Below are 22,074 nucleotides of genomic sequence, written 5' to 3'. Positions count from 1 at the left end.
ACGTCAGTTTACGTAATTAATATTCACAAGACAAGCCTTCTTCGAATAGTAGTTATGATTTATATTTTAACAGTCGAGTGCGACGGTAGGAGTTGCATCCCAAGTTTTGCACCTTGCACGTATGACTCTATAGGCATGCAATGTTTAACCTCGGCATTTCTGTGACTCGATCGGTTAGAGGGTAGTGTGATTTCTGTTATTTAACACACTTTATCATGCGGTTTGACTGGGTTGTCATTACTAGTTAAAATAAACCGAATGCATGAATGCGACTGGACTCGTGTAGACCAACCATAAATTCTCGGACTTACTCTGTCTTACCCTACAAAGCTCTAATATGGCAGGATATCTGGTTTTAGTCAGGTTATCTTCTGAAAACTAGGCAATGCAACTGGCATATGTGAACTAGTGTGAGTGTGGCACAGGCAGATCAGGTTCGCATTCCCTGTTTGAAAGATATGTGAAAGAGCCCATCGTTAGCACGGAAAACATCCACAGCATGCGTCCACTCCACTCAAGCTTTCTCTTCTTTCAGTATTGTGCATACTAATGTGTAGCATTTATTTTTCTGAATTTGCATGAAGCCCCATACAAGTGTCCATGCTCAAACTCAAGATGACACTTCAACATGGATCAGCTGAGCAGAACAACAGCCTCCGATGGGACCTGAGCCCAGAAGAGATCAGACATCACACACAGACACTGATCCAGAAGATAAAGCAAGTCTATGACACAGTGGGCTCGGTGGACATCGGGAAGGTGTGCTTTGAGAATACACTGCAAGTCATTGGAGATGCAAAAGCAGAGTATGCCGGTGAGTGGTGCCCGCTGGGATGGTGCCATGCATCACAATAATGTGAAGTTCAGTCATCTGCGTCTGTTTCACTGTTCTGTGCTCTGTTTCAGCTTCACGGCATGTGTTGGACTTTCCTCAGTATGTCTCTCCATGTAAAGAGGTGAGGTTGGCGAGCACAGAGGCTGATAAGCGCTTGTCAGATTTCGATGTGGAAGTGAACATGAGGGCCGACGTGTTTCAGAGACTCATAGCCCTTCAGGTACCACAACTACTGTGTTATTGCACACAAATATTCTGAATAATTCTTCTTTTATTTGATTTCATTTGACTCTATCTTACACATAGCACAGTGAACAGAGTACAGGAATGCCTTCCATGTGATTGACACTGCTGAACGTGTCTGAGTGTGTGCATTAACCTCTAAATATTTGTAAAAGTAGTATGTCAGATGAGCGGGATGTCAAAATATGCAATTTGCATGAAACAGAATTTTTACGCAATTGAAGATATTTTTTTTTTTTGAAACCTGAGAGATTTCTGTCTGTCTGTGTGTGAAATTGTCAAACTTCAAAACCTTCATAAATAAATATGGTTTATTATATATGTTAGCACACACATGTTTGATGTGCTCTATGCATGTGCATAGATCAATATTTATAATATAATGTAACTTAAAAGATAAACATATAAGCTTAACATGTGAATGCAACCCTAAATTATATCTGTTCTTTATATACAGCAATTGTGTTTTTTAATAGATTTGCCCTTCGTCCAAGTATGCATGCTTTTGCGCGATCTTCATTTGTATTTCAAAGATGAACTAATGTTTTGGGTTTGGAACAAAATTAGTATTTTTCCATTCCCTTTTCCAAATTAATATAAACCAATATTTTTAAATGTTTAACCCTATTCATTAATATTGTTACCACCTGCTTATTGCACAGTTTATTGGGCGATTGTCTTGAATGAATGCACATGTGTTGTTGTTTTATGATTGGAGGTCATTAATATAGGGTCATATTAGGTCATTAATATCTGTCAGCACTCATAAATGAAGAGCTTAATCTCTGGGTACTAAACAGTCATGTGGTGAGTTGGCGTCAGGTCCGGTTTCAGAGGTGCCCATAAAATGAGGCATTCGGCAGTGCTGGCCGAGCCCATTGAGGCTTTATCCAAAGCCGTTTCATATTGCTGATTCACAGACTGAAATGATCATTTCAGTGGAAGTCTGTCTTGGGTCGTCTCTCCAGGGCTGTTCAGATTTCTTCTGAAGGTGACGGTCCTCGCTGTGTCCCGTTCACAGGAAACATGTGTCAGGTCTATGGGGTGTAGGTTTGGCCCGTCATCAGAAGCGCAGCAGGCATTCACAGTGTGTGGCTCAGCATTTCCCACTTTATCTTTACAGGAAAAACAATCTGGTGATTTATTGCCTGAGTCTGAAAGATTCCTGGGACGACTCATTAAATTAGGGAAGCGGAGTGGATTGCACTTGTCCAAGGATATACAAGAAGTAGGTTTGTTTTGAATGTGCGGATGAATTCACATTTTTGACCCTGGAGCACAAAACCTTGAGTCGCTGGGGTATATTTGTAGCAATAGCCGAAAATACATTGTGTGGGTCAAAATTATCGATTTTTCTTTTCAAAAATCATTAGTATATTAAGTAAAGATCATGTTCCATGAAGATATTTAGTAAATTTCCTACTGTAAATATATAAAAACTTAATTTTTGATTAGTAATATGCATTGCTAAGAATTTATTGAACAACTTTAAAGGTGATTTTCTTAATAGTTAGATTTTTTTAGCATCCTCAGATTCCAGATTTTCAAATAGTTGTATTTCAGACAAATATTGTCCGATCCTAACAAACCATACATTAATGGAAAGCTTATTTATTCAGTTATATGTATACATCTTGAAAGTGACACTTAAGACTGGTTTTGTGGTCCAAGGTCACATATAATCTTGAGAGTGTCTCTTCTTCTATTGCTCATACTTGAATTTCAACAAACTCTTTGGTGTGTAACTTCACCTTATTATAGAAATTAACACCGAAGCATCTGCTTCTAAAATCCTAGCAAATGTTTTATTTTAAATTTTTTATTATTTATTTTTTAACCCAGAAAACATGGTTTAATATTGCAAAAAGAAACTTGGCATTGAGAAAAAAACAAATGTTTAGAAATTATATAATAATATTTTTTCCAATAATTCTAAGAAGTATGAAATAATAAGTGTACATTTAAAATCATGTATAAAATATTTGTTTATACATATAAATTAGTTACATTTGTTTGTTCATTTGTTTGAGATGCAAATTGAACATGAAGTCTTGTTTTATGAGAAATTAAGTGTGTTTATGCTTTAAACGAGAACAATCATCTGTCAGTGGGCCATGAAAATAGTTTCCCCTTTCAATTAAGGTTTTTTTCTGACCCCGTTGACACATAGTCCTTGTTTTAATCATAAATAATCATTAATCAGTTTCTCAGAAAACAAGTCGTCTTATCTTAAAGTCCTTTTGCTTCTCGTGGCCTGATTGTACGGATCATTTGTCTTTTTCCCTCAGGAAATCAAGTCAATCTCCAAGCAAATTAGTCAACTCTCCATTGACTTCAACCAAAATTTGAACGAGGAAAATACAGTGGTGTTGTTCTCGCAGGAAGATCTCGGTAAGCACGGTCTTCATTAATAGATCAGCCGCTGTAGAGAATTGATCTCAGACACAGTTGTCCTCCATCCTTTCTCAAGTGGGTCTTGCAGAAAGCTACGTGAACGGTCTTGAGAAAGCAGAAGATGGGCGGTATGAAGTCACCCTTGCGTATCCGCACTACTTCCCCCTGATGAAAAGATGTCACGTTCCTCAAACCAGGAGGAAGATGGAGATGGCCTTCCACAGCAGGTGCAAAGATGTAGGTTCAGCTCAGAGACTTTGAATCCTGTGATTCCCAGAACGAATCCTAAAAGTCCTGTTCTGTTTCCAGGTGAACACTGCTATTCTCGAGCAGCTGATTGAGTTGCGTGCGAGGCTAGCCAAACTCCTGGGCTTCAGCAGTCACGCTGATTACGTGCTGGAAATGACCGTGGCCCAAAACTCGGAGAATGTGGCTCGATTTCTTGGTATGTCTCTTCTCTTCCTGTTGCGGACCAGCGCTTTCATTCAGGCCACGCACAGGTTAAGTCTGGAGTGACGGGCCGTTTACTTATGTTGATGTAATACAAATTAATAGACAAATATTAACTCTTTCCCCCGCCATTGACGAGTTTTTACACCTTTGTGTTTTCACTGTTATACACTGGGGGGCGCTGTTACACATCTTCTGAATGAGTACAAAACCTCCTGATCAAAATCTCACATGAACAGGACGGAGAAACGAGCGATCTCTTATGTAAACAGATGCATTTGATAAATAATGCGATCATCAGCAATAGACAGCATATAAATGAAAACTGCATAATGTTATGGAATAAAATGATGATCCAGGAAGTAGGGCTGGGACAACGCGTCGAGGTCATCGATGACGTAGACGCAAAAAATACGTTGACGCAAAATATGCGCATCGATTTGTCGACCTGTTTTTATTTCTCTAAAAAACGTTTGCAAAACGTTTAACTTATGTGCACCGAATATACGCGATGGTCGGATCAACATTCTGTCCAACGTTATATAACCAATCCAGGGGTTTTTCTGCATTGATATTTTTTTGGCGGCTGTCAAAGCTTTATTTGATTGGTGAGTGATGTAGAATAGAATGACTGCTGTGCCTGACAGGGCGCGTACGAGAGAGAGCCCCGGCTGTGCGCGCACTCACAGTCTTCAAACAACACGAGCGCTTCTTGCTCTCTCTCTCTCCCTTGTGCATATTAATCAAAATCATTAAACACGATAGAAAAAGGGCGAAACGCCAAAGTTTCACTCGCGCTTGCGCACTCACAGTCTTCAAACTACACGAGTGCTGTCTTGCTCTCTCTCTCTCTCTCTCTCCCTCCAAAATCATTAGACACGATAGAAAAAGGGCAGAACGCCAAAGTTTCACGTGGAGCATTCTGAGAATTTTTTTTTTTTTTCTGCTGGCTCCCACTGTTAATTTTAATTTTTTTGGAAAAGCACTCTCTGTATTAGCTTAAAGCCCTCAAGTTTACATTGGTTACTGTATTCTTTCAATTGCTCTAAACAAGTATTTTGGGTGACCTTTTTTATTGAATGCTAGACATCAAGTTGTTGTTATTTTCATCTGAAAGAAGATCTTTTTTTCAGTAAGCTAGGCCCTATGTGTTCAGTTAGCTTGTTTCAGTAAGCTATGTGTTTTCAAGGCTTCAAGGTTTTATTGAATGCTATCTCTATACAAGTGCAAAGTAATGCATTCTTAGTCAGTCTTTTATTTTGTCATTTTAAGAGCAATAAACATATATTGCAATGTTAAGGAATTCATGTTTTTTTCATTCAGTGTAAATGAACATGTATAAATTGTTAGTAGTCAATTAATGGGGAGATAATCGAAATCCAATCGGTCTGAAAAAATTTATCGTTAGATTAGTCGATGCATCGAAAAAATAATCCCTAGATTAATCGTTTAAAAAATAATTGTTTATCCCAGCCCTACCAGGAAGGTGGTGTGTGTCTGTGCAAGCTTTGGAGATGTTGATGGAAGCGATTTACTGGATTTATGCTTTGATAATCATACTGAGTATAATCCAGATGTAGTATTTGGTAAAAAAAAATTAATTAATAAAAAGTTTTTCTCACCTTTTTGCTAAAAATTATGATTTTTTTTTGTGAAACCTAGCTATATTCAAGTGTTGATTAAAAAATAATGTTTTTTTTTATTATTATTTAATTTTTTAAGTAGAGGCTCTGAATTTATTTTGGTGTATTGCATATTCAAATATTCATACAGCAAAATATACTGTAGGTGGCTGGCAACTTTTTTTTAAATAATGCTGGCAGGGAAAGAGTTAATAGACAAATATATACCGTATTTTTCGGACTATAAGGCCGGGTTCACACCGCAAGCTGCAGCAGAGCAGAAGCAGCGCGTATTTTTTTCGGTGCCTATGTTAACAGATGAGAGCGTTCACACCGCACGCAGAAGCTGCGCGGCAGAGCGTTGCAGAAGCAGAGCAGAAGCAGCAGTGCCGCGATCGTTTCGGCGCTGGGTCTATTTTTGCAGTGCTGCTGACGCTCAGTTAAAGTGAAAGTACACCTTTGATGGACAAAATAAATATGATTTCACACAAAAAGTGCTCTAACTGCACAAAAAAAAGCACATCTAGGGTGTTTTAACAAGAACTAGAGTATGTTACGAAAAAGAAATTAATATAAAAAAATATGTATAGAAGATAAAGTGACCATGGCCAAAATGATCATAATCATGGCCAAAATACACATGTACTTAAATGAAAATTTGCCCAAAATTTGCATTAATGATATCTACTGTTTTCTTAGCAAATTACATAAAAAATGTATGATATTTAAAACCACATATTTTTCTATTTTTTATTATAATTTTATTTTTAATCTATTTTTTTTTTTTTTACAAAATCTGTTAAAGTACTTACAGTTCTATCCAAAAATAGACTTTTTTTTGCCGAAATACAAAAACAACTTTAAATAATTTATATTGCTAGCTTAGCCTTGGAGATTTATTTATTATTAGTAGTTGTCCTATTCTTTTAACTAGGACTATATATTGGCAGAAGAACGGATGTCGTGCTAACAATCATAAACAACAGCACGTGGTGTCACAGGCGGTGGTCTTCAGAGTGCACCTGGAAAGACAATAATGGACGACACTCGTCTCATTGTGGAAGTTGAGAAATATCAAGTTCTTTATGATCCACACAATGTACTTTATAAAGACTTGCAGGAGAAGGAAAAAGCATGGGATGAAGTTGCAGCGGCTCTTATTGCAGATGGCAATTAATTTTATAGTGTTTTTGACGCTTTCGCTGGCACACGAGCAAACAACTCAATATTTGATTCAAAATTGATTCAATTGGAACCATTTATTTACAATTTCTAAATTACACATAAGCACACAAATAACAAAAGCAGGTGATACATGCATATATAATAAACAAGTAAATGCTGATTTCAAGATGAGCAGGAAGTCAAGGCTGTGAACCATTTACAATACACATAATTGAAAACCGTTTATTAAATTGGTTTTCAGGGTGTTTTTTGGTAAATTTGATTGCAAACAAACCCAGTGACAAGATGGTAATATGCACCGTGTTCTCTCCTACGTCGGTTAATGGGATGAACCCAAAGTCTGGGTCTTTTTAGTCTCCTTAATAACAAATATAGCGCGATGGCCTTTCTTCTATCAACAACACGTACTGCACGGAAAACAAAAACAGCAAAACAAAGATCCAACAAAAGTAACAATTAAATTATTAATTAAAGAAGCTTCTTGCCTAGTCTTTTTATTTAAATGTATTTTAAATGGGAAATAAAGCAATCCGAACGTACCCATTATAGAGCACTCTGACCAAAATCTGCTGTTCAGTTGCGCGCTGCCTCCGCTGCCGGTGTGAAAGCAAAATAGGCACGCGCTGCTTCTGCTCTGCTGAAACTTGCGGTGTGAACCCGGCCTAAGTCACACCTGAGTATAAGTCGCATCAGTCCAAAAATACGTCATGATGAGGAAAAAAACATATATAAATCGCACTGGACTATAAGTCGCATTTATTTATAACCAAGAACCAAGAGAAAACTTTACCGTCTCCAGCCGCGAGAGGGCGCTCTATGTCTTCAGTGTAGACTACAGGAGCACTGAGCAGCATAGAGCGCCCTCTGGCGGCTGGAGACGGTATTTTTTTCTCTTGGTTCATTTCTCTTGGTTCATGTCAAATCAATTTTGATAAATAAGTCGCACCTGACTATAAGTCGCAGGACCAGCCAAACTATGAAAAAAAGTGCGACTTATATATAATATATATATATGTTTCCTTTATTTTTCAAATCTTCCAAAAGATGGTTTTGGATTTGTTTAGTGAATTCTGAAAAAAAAAATTAGTATATGATACATATTAAGAGTTTGATTTTAGCAGTTTTGACTCAGTAATCAATAAAGGTCCATCAAAACACAAATTTACTGAAATCAGGTAAACATTATGCACTCCAAAATAGTCTCTGTGTGTGTGAAGACTCATTAAAACCCTGACAGTTAATGTATTATTACTATTGTAGCAGATGTAAGTAAGATGTTAATTTGATCAAAAATGCAGCAAAACCAGTAAAATTTTGAAATATTATTACATTTTAAAATAACTGTTTTGTATTAGAATATATTGTGAAAATGTCATTTATTCCTGTGATCAAAGCTGTATTTTCAGCATCATTCCTCCAGTCTTCAGTGTCACATGATCCTTCAGAAATCAATCTAATATACTGATTTACTGCTTAATTTTGAGCAATTATAACTGGTGCTCGTTTTTTAATAATTGTTCTTAGTCCTATCTATGTTAAAAACTTTTTTTCTGTTATATTGCTGTGGAAAGTGATGCAGCTTGTCAGGATTCGTCGATGAATAGAAAGTGCAAAAGAACAGCATTTATTTGAAATCTGAACTTTTGATCAATGTAATACCTCTTTGTTTAATACAAGTAATCATTTCATTCATACACACACACACACACACACACACACACTATGTGTCACCTGCAACAACAACATGATGTTAAATATATACACTTCTATTACTATCCCTGCTTTACATACACTGAGTCACTCACAAGTGAGGAACATCAGGTAGATGATTTGGTAATGGCTCGTGTGAAGTTCTGGGCTGTATGAGGGATGTGCTGAAACTGCCTCCCCGAACACATTGTACTGGAATGATTTGGGGAGCTTGAGGCTGAGGTGTTAGATTCCCCAGATCTCAGTGCCATCAAGCATCTTTGGGATGTTCTTCTGGTACAAAAGGTCCATCCGCGGTCAGTTCTCTGCTAATGCTTTGGTGCCAGATTCCTCAGGTGTTTAGCTCTTTTGTTGCAGTTTCTACATGAATATACGTGTCTGTTATATAACTCAAATGTATTTCATGCTCAATAGATGAGTTGTATGAGAGGTTGAGGCCAGTGGGCGAGCAGGAGCGGGAATACCTGCTGTCACTCAAACGTGCCGACTGTGAGAGGCGGGGCTTGGCGTTTGACGGACAGCTCCATGCGTGGGACATGCCCTACTACATGAACCAGGTGGAACAAGTGAATTTTGCGGTGGATAAGGACAAACTGATCGAGTACTTCCCTCTGGAGGCGGTGACCGAGGGCCTGCTGGACATCTATCAGGATCTGTTGGGTCTGAGGTTCAAGCGGGTGCAGGACGCTCACGTGTGGCACGACAGCGTCAAACTCTACTCCGTACTGGACTCTGTGACTGGAGACGGGATCGGACAGTTTTACCTGGACTTGCATCCCAGGTAAGTATTTCTATCTGCTCTGAAATGGCCAGCATGTGTTATGTTTTGGATCTTGGCTAACTAGCAGAATCTCTTTGGTTGACAACCTTCAACCTTTGGTGAATAGAAGTCATGCGGTGCAACCAAACATGACCCTGCAGACCATCAACATCAATATGTCTCTTAAAATATCAAATAAATTAACCTTTTTATGATAGGCAAGGCTAGTTCAATTGTGAAATGTTTTGGGGTGCAACTCCTAAAAACAAGTATATTTTTAAATTAAAATACAAATCATAAATATATTTTTTAAATGTATAAAACATTTTTTACCTTATTGAAATAAATAATGATTAAAATAATATGATTATGGTGTATTCAAAGTGTAAGGAAAATATGTTATTACTTAGTTATTTTTCAAAGATATTACATTCAGTCTACATTGAAAATTTTATAAAAACCAAGCATTCGAGTCACATTTTTTAGACTAGATTTAAAAAAAAAAAAAATCTTTTTTATGATCATAAACGCACTTATATGTCAGTTAAATCACCAGATGTTATAATTGTAAACTAAAACGATTAAAAGTATTTTTATTCACAATATTTAAAAAAGATCTTATATAAAATAAGAAAATAACATTTGAAATCAAATCCAATATTGCATTAAAAAAATGTTTTTTATTAAAATGAAAATTAGAAAATTGCATTGCCAACTAAATACAAAAGAAAATAAGTTTGAAGAAGTTAAATAGAAATATAAAAAAACGAATAAAAATTACAAAAGCACATCACAAAAAAGCTAAACCTAAAATAAAAATACAAATAAAACTATTAAATAAATAATAAAATAATAAATATTATAAAAGTAGAGCTAAACAGGCTTTGTTTACTTCAGCTAGACAGACTCATGTCTTTTAAGAGCATGCAGATGAAATCTGATGAATACTTCATGTCCTTCTGCATGGCCTTTGATGTAATGAGCAGAAATAGTCCTGATCCAGATTTATTGCTCTGTTGTACTCTTCAGGGAGGGTAAGTATGGTCACGCTGCATGCTTTGGGCTCCAGCCAGGATGTCTTGGGCCTGATGGGAAGCGTAGGACGCCTGTAGCTGCCTTGGTGGCCAACTTCACGAAACCCTCGAGCAGCTGGCCTTCGCTCCTGCAGCACCACGAGGTGGAGACCTTCTTCCATGAGTTTGGACACGTCATGCATGAGCTCTGCTCCCGGGTACAGCATTATTCTCACATACAGTAGAATTAAATGTCTTGAGAGACCACGCTAAAAATAAAATAAATCCTAAATTAATAAGAAATATAACTGGTGCTACAGGATGTGATTTGTGTCTTTGAACCTGCATGTTCCAGACGCGCTACGCAGAGTTCAGTGGGACGCAGGTGGAGACTGATTTCGTGGAGGTGCCGTCTCAGATGCTGGAGAACTGGGTTTGGGAGAAGGAGCCGCTCAGGAGGATGTCCCGCCACTACAAAGATGGCAGCCCCATCCCAGACGGCCTGCTGGATAAACTCATCGCATCTAGAGTGGCCAACACAGGTCCGATTTGATTTCTATAACTATCTACAGTATATAATATCATCTGTGTGTTCTAAAAGACGTTTGAATTTGAATAGGCAATGCAAGCAAATTTTAATGGTCTTAAAATATGCTTCGTTTTCTTAATGCTAAAAATATTTTAAATTATTTCTGTTTATTTTGGCAAGGCAGTCTTTTCTACTAAACTTTTATAATTTTTTGATGCTTGATTTCAATTTATATTTTTTAGTTCTGAAAGCTGTGTAAAAAAAAAAAAAAGTAGAGATTTGTAAAAGAATATTGCTTATTGGCCTTATTATGAAATATTGGTTACTGACATTGGGCAAGTATTGTAACCAGTCAGTTATTTTAGTAACAGTATCAGTTCATAACATTCTTCTGAGCTGCTGACAGCTCTTCTGAGCTCCTTTACATTTTTACAAAAGTATATGTGTGTTTGTTCTTGTCCACAGGTCTGATGAACCTCAGGCAGATTGTTCTCAGTAAAGCTGACCAGACGCTCCACACTAAAGACAGAGCAGACACTGCAGCCGAGTTCGCCAAGCACAGCAAAGACATCCTGGGAATCCCAGCCACACCAGGTCAGAAACACATGCGCAAACTCAGCACGCTTAAGACACATTAACACATCAGCGACTACTCCGCATTCAGCAGCTTACTGTGAACATTCTCACTCACTCATTTCACACTTGCAAAGAAGTTAGAGCTCATCTGCATAGAGAACTCTTAGGGGCCTTGAATCCACTGCTAAATGTCTTTTAACTTGAACATCAAGTTTTTAGAACACTGTGACTAAACGGCTTTTAACTTATGAGTTCTTAAAACACGGTGCTCAATTAAAAGACGTTCAGTTGCAGTGTTCTGAAAACATTTTGCTCGAGTTAAAAGATGTTCAGTCGCAGCATTCTAAAAACACAGCACTCAAATTAAAGAAGTTTAGTCACAGTGTTCTAAAAACACAGCGCTCAAGTTTAGTCGAAGTGTTCTAAAAACAACTCGCTCGAGTTAAAAGATTTTTAGTTTCAGTGTTATAAAAACACAGCGCTCAAATTAAAAGAAGTTTAGTCACAGTGTTCTAAAAACACAGCGCTCAAGTTTAGTTGCAGTGTTCTAAAAACACGGTGCTCAAGTTTAAAGATGTTTAGTCGCAGCATTCTAAAAACACGGCGCTCAAGTTTAGTCACAGTGTTCTAAAAACAAGGTGCTCAAGTTTAAAGATGTTTAGTCGCAGCATTCTAAAAACACGGCGCTCAAGTTTAGTCACAGTGTTCTAAAAACAACTCGCTCGAGTTAAAAGACGTTTAGTTGCAGTGTTCTAAAAACACGGCACTCAAGTTTAGTTTCAGTGTTCTAAAAACAAAGCGCACAAATTCAAAGACGTTTAGCCACAGTGTTCTAAAAACACGGCGCTCAAGTTTAGTTTCAGTGTTCTAAAAACAAATCGCACAAATTAAAAGACGTTTAAGGCGGTCGCACACCGGACAAGAAGCGCTGCGTCGCGTTGCGCCACATGTAGGACAACTCGAGGTATCGCACACTGGACGCGCACATTCTATATGCTCAATTTAGCAGCAAGATGGGAGAGTTTTAACTTCATCTATTATTTTAATTTGAAATATATGATTTTAATTGATAAAAGCTTTTTAACGTTAATTAATGAAAAGAATATGTGTTATAATAAGTCTGTTATTGTTTTGTTGTATCTGTTGTCTGGGCAAGCTGTGCAGCTGAAAACGTAACCAAACACTTTTCATGTTTTATTTGAATGAAACAAGTGTGCTGTATTTTAATTTCAGTTTCAGTTTATAACATCTGTGTTTTTTAATATAAAACTATGCGGATGGCGCTCTGTGGCGCGGCAGAAATTTGAACAGCGTTCTGAGTCGTAGCTGGGCGCCGCGGACAGACGCCGAATGGCGCCTCCGGTGTGTGTACTCACATAGAGAATAATGTGTTCGAATTTTAAAGACGCGGCGCTGCGCTTCTCGTCCGGTGTGCGACCCCCTTTAGTCACAGTGTTCTAAAAACATGGCGCTCAAGTTTAGTTGCAGTGTTCTAAAAACAAGGCACACAAATTAAAAGACGTTTATTCGCAGAGTTCTAAAAATACCGGCACTCGAGTTAAAAGACGTTTAGTCATTGTTCTAAAAACAAGGCACTCAAATTAAAAGACGTTTAGTCTCAGTGTTCTGAAAATACCGGCACTCAAGTTAAAAGACGTTTAGTCAGTGTTCTAAAAACAAGGCACTCTAATTAAAAGACGTTTAGTCACAGTGTTCTAAAAACACGGCTCTCAAGTTTAGTTGCAGTGTTCTAAAAACAAGGCACACAAATTAAAAGACGTTTATTCGCATAGTTCTAAAAATACCGGCACTCGAGTTAAAAGATGTTTAGTCAGTGTTCTAAAAACAAGGCACTCAAATTAAAAGACGTTTAGTCACAGTGTTCTGAAAACACGGCGCTCAAATGAAAAGATGTTTAGTCGCAGAGTTCTAAAAACACGGTGCTCAAGTTAAAAGACGTTTAACTTATAAAATATATTTTCTCTAGAGCCTCAATTTTTTTCGTTCCACGTAGGGAGCATTCAGACCCAGAATGCCTTTTTGCATTCCAATGTTCTGCTTTTATAAAGTTTTTCTTTGTAAACATGATGATCAAGTTAAAAGAAAACTGCATCTCTAGATAATGACTGTATCTGCTCATTCTACTGCCGTGTCTCACATTTTTAAACCCAAAAATGCATTTTACTGTATGAGAAGATCCCCTTAAAGGTACAGAAGACTAAAAGTCTAGCCGATTGTGTTGACCATTGCGCGCTCACATCTTTTGCAGTGTCTCACTAAAAGACATTTCAACTTTTTTTTCAGCTTCTTTTTTTCAGCTTCTTTTTTTTTTACTTTTTAGAAAAAACATCATGATCAGGTTAAAAAAAGAAACAACTATTGAAATTACTACTTTGATTCTGCATTTCATTAAAAAAAACGCATTATGTGTGAACAGCCCCTTAGATACAGCAGTGAAATCTGACTAATTCTAAAATTCTGAGAGAGGATGGAAAATGGTCATAAAAACTAGATTCTTACACAGACTTTTACTATATATATTAAAGTGGCTTAGCTTTATTTATTTTTATTTATTTATTTAGGTTATTTAAAATATGTTATGGCATCAAATAAATGATATGTTCTAATGTTAGTTCATAATGTGTTTACAATATTTTAATATTGACATAATTTCAACATGAATTCCTCTGCAGGCACAAACATGACGGCTAGTTTCAGTCATTTAGCCGGAGGATATGACGGTCAGTACTACAGCTACCTCTGGAGTGAAGTCTACTCCATGGACATCTTCTTCAGTCGCTTCAAAAAGGAAGGAATCTTGAATCCAGAGGTTTGGGTCTTTTTTTTTTTTTCTTTTTTTTTTATTGTTGAGCGTGACTAAAGAAACTCTTGATTCACACTTGATTTTTTTGTCTCAACATGACATACAAGTGAATTGTAATAGAGATCCATCATCACTAACTGAGTCATAATAGCAGACGAAGGTTACCACATGACTGATTTACCAGTGTTACTACATTCATATTCGGTTTACGACATGTAGCAAGACTCCTATCAAGGGTGATACACATGTTAGTTTGTTATGTGGAACTGCTAATGACAGTGATTATCTGCTAATAACAAATACATATTCATTTTAACAACAGATTCCACAGGAATAGAACTAACTGTGAGCAAAATTGTTCATACAGTTGTTGTGCAAATGAGTGTGTGTCATAGTTAGTCATAGTATTGTTGAAGAATGATTCGGCACTGCGTTTAGAGGAAGTTGAATACACTGGTACTCTTAGATTTGAAAATCCCAGATATAAATGACACAATCTGGTCATTATGTATTCATATTTTTGATGATTTTGTGTCATGTCTTAAATGAAGGTGTTTGTGTGTGTTGTGACGCACAGGTGGGCAGGGAATACAGGCGTGTGGTTCTGGAAGCTGGAGGTTCAGTGGATGGCATGGATATGTTGAAGAAGTTCCTGGGTCGAGAACCCTGCCAGGATGCGTTTTTTCAGTGTAAAGGACTCGCACAAACTATTACAGAACAAAACTCGCAGTAACTTCGGACTGGAAATGAACTTCTGAATATATAGATGTAATAATGACACTTGTATCATTAGTTTTCTTTCTAATTTTACTTACCATGTTATGTAATCAAATACACATTTTAATAAATGTAAATATTTGCTTTTATGCAACTGTACTATCTTGGCCTCAATTTTTACATTTAAATATACCACAACGTTATGCAACTAAGTATATAAATACATTGATATGGTACTACACGCATGTTATTATAGACTAGACGAAAAATTCTTCAGTTTGTTCAGTATGTAATGGACCGTATCAACAAAAGATCCTTGCGCTGAAAAGTCATAGGCGATTTAAAGTGACAGTGACAACAAGTGAACACTAGATGGAGACAAACATTAACTTTTGACTCTACATGGGTCAGCGTTAGTTAATCTGGTAAATTAAATTGTTTTAGACATTGAAGTTCGTTTTTTGTCCATATATAACATGTATATAAAATATGTCCGGACTAAAGACTGAATGCTACTTTTTTTTTCTGTGGTGGGGCTTCAATAGTGCCAAATGTACCAGGTGCTTTCCCCCCCAGCTCTAGCACTAGCGCTGAGAAGTACGATTCATTTGAGCGAGTCGGTTCGTTTGAATGATTCGTTTCAACAATTCGAATGCGATTCACCGAGTAGTGAATAAATATTACATTTTGACCGTGTGCCCTCACTGTGACTTGGTCAAGTGTTGTTAAAAAAACTTTATATATATGTATATGAAGAGTTCAGATGCAAAAACCTCAAAATGCCATCTGATATTTTCATCTAAAATTTGGATTTTTATCAAGCGCCTGTGCTTAGGTTGAGTCATTTTACTTTAATGGCAATGTGCAGGTCCTTTTCCAGGCTATTAAAGTGAAATAACTGAACATAAATATAGGAGCCTGAAAAAAATCCTAATATTAGATGAAAATTTCAGATGGCATTTAGAGGTTTTTTGCATCTGAACTCTTCATATATATATATATATATATATATATATATATATATATATATATATATATATATATATATATATATATATATACATATATATATATATATATATATATATTAGTAATAACATCTAAAAAATATTACCAAAATAGTAATGCCAGTTTGGATATAAGATTTTAAATCTACACCAATTACGATCACAACAAAGTGTTAATAAGCGCTCTAATTTTAATGTCGAACGATCTGGAGAATCAGCTCGATTGAATCATTCAAGAGAACCGATTCAAAAGAGCGACTCGCTTACGAATCGAACATCCCCATCAGCACAACTGTAATAGAGTTCAGTGCTTGAGTGCTGCTTCACTGCTCCATCACTTCAGTGTCTGCTCCTCCGCGTCCCAGTGTAAATCAATGATCCCTTTTGATCGCTTTTTTTATTACCCGGACTCTTTTGTGTAACTCCGTCGTCCCGTCGAAACCTCTTTGTTTCGTATCAGCGCGTAAACTTCCGAGCAGCTGCGGGAAACTCTCCGTCGCTGTGAGGTGAAGAATGTATTAGCTCGCGCAGCTAGCAGCAGCTTTCTTCGGCTCTCCAGCATCTAGCGCTGCATTTCGGGGAGGTTTGTAATGTTTTTCCGTATCTCCAGTCGTGAACTAACCCTCATGGATTAGCTGGATGGTTTTATCCCTCGTAAATGAAAGGAAAATAACGGACAAGTTCAGTATAAGGTGAGTACAAGACATTGTATTTGTCCTTCAGCGTCTTCCTCACTGTTAGCCAGATCATGCTAAGAACATTGGAGGACTGTTTTTTGTTTGTTTTGTTTCTAATTCTCACCGCCTGTCAATTCTACTGTTTTTCTCCAGCATTACATAATCCAGACTTTGTTTTTGTTTAGTTTTTTTGTACATATTCATTCACCTCCAGATTTTTACCATATAACGTGTAACTAATCTCAGACATGTCTCACCAGACGTGAGTATGTTTACTATGCTCTGTTTAAAACTGTGTATATATAAACATCACATTTTAATGTTTCTGAATGAACACACGACGTGTTAATTTAACATTATTGACGGATATGAGGATTAAAATTTCGTGTACATATAACATTAAATTAGCCACCATCTCTCATAAACATAATGTTTTCATTTCCGTTTCCAGGACAGTGTGTTTAACGCGTGATATCTGCTCACACATCGTGTTTAATGAGTAAATTACTGTCATTGTGTCTCTCTTAACATCACTCGGACTCATCAGCGTTGCATGTCTTTGTTTCACAATCACTTCCTGCTCTGAACCGGTTCTGTGGGTGAAAACAGGGTTTGTGCTGATACCTGAGCGATTACTGAGAGGATCCTTTCACTGAGAGATCAGATGAGTGTGTGAGTGCTGTTACAGGCTTTGAGAGAGTAGTGATCTGAATCAGTCCGGACACACGAGTCTGAGGCTCTGCTGTGGGTCTCTTCTCATTTTAGGCCCCATTCAAGCTCATGCTGAAGGAATGAATGGGTGCACCGCTGTCCTCTTGCATGGGATGCCGTCAGAAATGACCCAGAGGGAACTGTTATTACTCAGAGGTTGCTCTCTCTCATAGCTCTCATTGTTTTCAGTGGTGTATCACCTTGTAGAAATGACGCAGGAGAAATATAAACAGTGATTAGATGTGGCCAGATTGATTGTTGCTCTACAAAGCGAAATCCAGTGATGTCAATGGGAAGTGACACTGAGAATTTCACTCGATGTACTACACTGAAAACATTTCTTGGTGTAGAAACAATTTTAAATCCAAATATTACGCTGAAAAATTGCACAGAAACGGCAAGTGACATATTATGAAATTTTGAAGTAGAAAAACTTGTATTTTCTTAGAGAAGTCTCTTATATTTTAGAGTTTTCTGTGAAAACCTTTTGTACCGTGATTGTTGGCGGCCTGGGAAGAATATGACGAGAAATGAGTTCTTATTGAAATTATGCCTCTCACAATAATTAATATATTGACTTATCATGCTATAGATGTATTACATGAGCTCAATCAGTTTTGGTGACGCAAATTATCGCCCATTAGATTTACTTCAAAATGAATGTCACCATGTTTTGTACATTCTGTGTCTTCTGCAGCTTCTTGTAAATAAGGTGTAGTCGTGAAGAGCTTGTGCAAATGTAAACCATGCTTCTTTATCTGCAGATATGGCCTTGTTTAGGGACCCGTGGGTTTGTGCAAGCGGACATCTGACTGCTGAGTAGGGATTGTGTTTTTCAGCAATAGTGTGCACCATTAATTAAGAAGGTCAGGGAAGAATCTGATGGGGTACAGTTTACTTTTTTGGTACTTGTTACTTTGCACTTTTTATTAGAAAATGTTTGTTTACTATTTATTCTGTTTTTTAAGGTATCTAATATTTCGATGCTTAATTTCCATGATCTAAATATTCTTAAAAATGTAAAGTTTGTTGTCATTTGGAAGTGTGTACGCAGGCCTTCTTGCATTATTATGCTGTTACATTATGATTGTATACTCAGTGGCATAAAATGGACTTTAAAATGACAATAATATCGCTTAATTCGAGACCTTGTGATCTCTTCTAAAACTCTGGGAGACGTTTGGGGATCCCGATTGTTTTTTTTTTATTATTAAATGAATGAATACATAAAAATGTGATTTCCAAACTTGCCAAATCGTGGATTTCTTTTCTTGTTTTCCCCTAAAATAAAAAAAAGGCTTCTTGCCTTAGAAAAGAATCTTAAAAGCTTTTTTCCCCACCTTAATATTGTATTATTTGGAAAAATACAAAGTAATGCCATTTAACATCATTGCTGTTGAGGAGAAACTCCTTCGTGGTTTCTGGTTCCTGTGGGCATTTCCATAGGTTTTTCCCAGAATATCACCAGGGTTCAGTTTTGATTGCTGTTGGTCCAGTGGATTGTTTTAGCAGGTGATTAATGGAGCTAATGGGATAAGAAGGCTTCAGGGAGATTATTGCCACTTGCTCAGCTCATCTCCTCTGTGGCTAATCCCTGTTTACTGCATCCAGGAGCAAACCGATTGGAACGGATCCAGCAAGTGTGGCTTTAATCAGGAAAGATTCTGCTCAGGGTTTGTCTGTAGGTTACACCGGATGGTTTTGAGCTTTTCAGTTAAAGAGGTCTCTGAATGAGGTTATTTAACAGAGCTAAGCGTTTATCACATTGTGAGAATCCCTGCTCTTTTCTGATGTGTTGTGATCTGCTGGACGATTGGTCAGTAATTCCAGGGCAGGTGTATGAAATGCAAACAAAAGCACTCTCTTGTCTCGTCTAAATAAAGAATAACACATGTGCACCTCAGATGGCTCTTTATTCGAGAACCAGATCTGATAGTCTTGTGCAACGTGTAAAGGTTAGTGTTCAGTTTAATATAAAACCTGAACCTCTGTTCATTTGGAAAAACTGTTTCTTGTAAGTCTTGTGAGAGGGTGTTCGTCATCTCATAGGGTTGGCGAGAATCTTTTTAATGCAAGCTGTCACAATAGCCATATTGAGCACAGTATGCAAAATATAGAATCCCACAATGCAATGCACTCTACATCACCTTCCTTTTGCAGTGAGACAAATAAACCAGCGTTATCAACTGTGATTTCATTCCTTCTGAGAACATCTTCTTTTTTCAACCAGCTTGGGTTTGTGCTCAAAAATAGATAAAAATTACATATATTTATTTCCCGTATAATAACCACAGCTCCCTTTAGTGGTAAGGTTACGTGACTGACAACAGTATACTACACTACAGTATGTCATTAGTGTCATAATGCTTGTTTTTATTTATTTTTTGCATTTCCTTTTTTAACAGTAAACCTCTGTAGTGCATCATTTAGAATGGTTGTATTTACATTTTGAAATATTAATTTGCGTACTATGCATTCGTTTGATTACAAACATTTTTCGAAATAAAGTTGTAAATCCTGAAAAAAATCATAAGGACCATAATTATTTATTTTTGATATATTTTTATTCAACATTTCCATTAATTAGACTTGCATTGATTACTAAGAATGTTACTGAACCCTTAAAAGAAGACACTGTGTGTTTCATTCTGGTCAGAGCTGACACATAAGAGCTGTTTCCGGTTCAAGTAGTGCAGAGGTGCTTCTGAATCAAACCATGATCGCTGTAATCAGAGCGTTATTCGGTGTGGATGTCTTTGTATCGCATGCGTTTGAGGTCCAAACCAAACATCAGAGCCGTTGAATTCAGCCAGCAGCATACTGATGATTTACAGACAACAGGAGAATCATTTTCAGATCTCTTGCTATTCATACATGATCCACTCATTCATCTGAGTCATCATGCAAAAAGTGTTCTCCCTGCAGCATTTCCTACGCTTATTTTTAGAGCTGAATAATCACCCGTTGTGTGGTGACACTTCACTGGAAGGTTACTTTTAGCTGTGGTCAGTTTAAAAATGTGATGGGCTTGAGCTAACAGAAAAATTAAAGTTTTGTTTAAGAATTAACAGTCTTTTTATGTTAAACTGATGTTAAATGTTACTTTAAACTGTAACAAACGTGTTGCCTAATGTTAGTCAATAAATAAACCAATGTAGCGTTGTTTTATTTCAGTGCTTCAATGGTAATGAGTTATAAGCTGCTGCTCGTCATTTCACTTCACTGAAATATGTGGCCGACGTTTGCTTGACGTGCGTGTGATATCCAGCATGCGTGTGTGTGTGTGTGTGTGTGTGTGCAGTCAGTCATCGCGGCAAAAGTGAAACTTTCAAAGGTGTGGGCTCTTGTTACAAAACTAAGCGACACCAGTGTCAGATGTAATATATGCAGTAGTGTAATCGTGAACGAAGGAGGCAACACAAGTGATATAATGAAACCTGTAATAACAAAACCCAACATCTACCTCAATCAATGCACTTTATTATGTCTCGCGGCTCCAACTGCAACTCGTGAGACACATTCACATCAAATGTCAATTCAGCGGTAGAGTTACACTCACGAGACACCGCATTAATTTGCAATCACAAAAGTACATTATTTGCGTGTGGTCCCCACTGACTTTGATGGAAGAATGTTAATAAAATAAAACTCAGAGAGAAAGATAACTCACTGCTCATGACTGAAGAACATTAATTCAGTTGCTAAAGTTCAGCAGTAATAAAATAACTTGAAATTTTCAACAACTTCCTATCTTTTTGCACCAAATAGTATCGATAACAGTACCGGTATCGGTAAGCAGTATTGGTATCAGTTTTGATAAAATGTAAACAATACTCGTCCCTACTGTGGAATTAAAACATGTAGCACAGTCATACCATGCTATTCTTTGAAATACTTGTTAGTACTGTGTAATAATTTACCATTTGATACCATAGTGCCATGGTACCTTTTCTATTGTTATTATTCACCCACCTCACAGTTAAACTTGGAAACAAATAAAGTGATTCATAAGCATTGTGAACCGGTTCGATTAAATCTTTCAAAATAATTATTTGTGAACTGAGAACAAAAATAAATCTTCTCCAGTTTGTATCGCTTGAGTAGTGCTGTTGAGCTCAATAGAGTTAGATCATATGACAAAGATTTAACAATGGAAAATAAAGCACTCCAGTCAAACTCATTCTCCTCATGCCAAACTGCACAATTAAAGATTTATCGTGTCTTCCACGTAACCCGCGTTTTCATCCTCAGAAAATATGTGCTGCTACAGAGAAAATATTTAGACTGATCTTCTAGATACATTTCACTGGTGTGTGTGTGTGAGAGTGCTATGGAATGTTTCCATTAAAATCAGGCGAGTGCAGGAGCAGGAATCTCTTTTGTGAGTGTTTCTGCACATTCGCTCCTGTTCAGAGCCCTTCATAGCACCAACACTTCTGCTGCGCCACAGACTTTGTTCCCACGATGAGCGTCATGTGATTTCTCTGTGAAATGACTCACACCTCATTTACAATGATTTCCTGTCACGCTGTTGGCTTAACATTTAATTCAGAACAAGAAATAGTTTTTCATCAAGAGCTTTTAGTGATTGTTAATACTGTGGATGAGGTTTCTGCCTGCAGCCGTCACTTCTGAGAAGTGCTGCTGTTTGTTTATAGAGAGAGAGAGAGAGACTCTCATTTACATAAGTACGTTTCTGGCCTTGGATAACTCTCACTTTGTATTGAAAAGGATTTGATATGTGAATTATTTATAGCCGTGTGTGTGTGTGGCACAGATATCAGGCAGATGTTGTTGTGGCTGGTGCTTAGAAACAGTTTC

General features: G+C 37.1%; 2 protein-coding genes across 4 annotated transcripts in view; both read left to right on the top strand.

The window, feature by feature from the left end:
• Positions 1–16: 16 nt before the first annotated feature.
• nln (neurolysin (metallopeptidase M3 family)) lies at positions 17–15,012 on the top strand. Of its 3 annotated transcripts, none has more exons than XM_026219533.1 (13): positions 17–85; positions 585–814; positions 907–1,055; positions 2,202–2,306; positions 3,367–3,469; positions 3,549–3,709; positions 3,782–3,917; positions 8,854–9,220; positions 10,229–10,430; positions 10,568–10,754; positions 11,207–11,335; positions 14,011–14,147; positions 14,719–15,012. In XM_026219533.1, exons 2-13 carry the CDS (start codon positions 601–603, stop codon positions 14,872–14,874), a joined length of 2,046 nt encoding a protein of 681 aa, XP_026075318.1. In that variant the 5' UTR covers positions 17–85; positions 585–600; the 3' UTR covers positions 14,875–15,012. The 3 variants fall into 3 exon arrangements, with proteins under 3 accessions (XP_026075318.1, XP_026075317.1, XP_026075319.1); XM_026219532.1 differs by lacking the exon at positions 17–85 and adding an exon at positions 92–181; XM_026219534.1 differs by lacking the exon at positions 17–85 and adding an exon at positions 98–119.
• A 1,125-nt stretch (positions 15,013–16,137) lies between these two features.
• Positions 16,138–22,074, top strand: part of LOC113054179 (erbin-like) — an 80,723-nt gene continuing 74,786 nt past the window's right edge. Inside the window, exon 1 of the mRNA XM_026219530.1 lies at positions 16,138–16,557. The gene's annotated coding sequence lies outside the window, so the exon portion shown is untranslated. The remainder of the gene's footprint in view (positions 16,558–22,074) is intronic.

The sequence above is a fragment of the Carassius auratus genome, chromosome 35 (genome assembly GCF_003368295.1).
Source record: "Carassius auratus strain Wakin chromosome 35, ASM336829v1, whole genome shotgun sequence".
Taxonomy (NCBI): domain Eukaryota; kingdom Metazoa; phylum Chordata; class Actinopteri; order Cypriniformes; family Cyprinidae; genus Carassius; species Carassius auratus.
This window is presented reverse-complemented; position numbering and strand designations above follow the sequence as displayed.

Excerpts from the sequence above, each read along its gene's own strand:
- nln (XM_026219532.1), top strand. The coding sequence starts at position 141 with ATGTTTAACCTCGGCATTTCTGTGACTCGATCGGTTAGAGG. Across the intron at positions 2,307-3,366 it reads TGTCCAAGGATATACAAGAA|GAAATCAAGTCAATCTCCAA; the intron begins GTAGGTTTGTTT and ends TTTTTCCCTCAG. Across the intron at positions 3,918-8,853 it reads GAATGTGGCTCGATTTCTTG|ATGAGTTGTATGAGAGGTTG; the intron begins GTATGTCTCTTC and ends CATGCTCAATAG.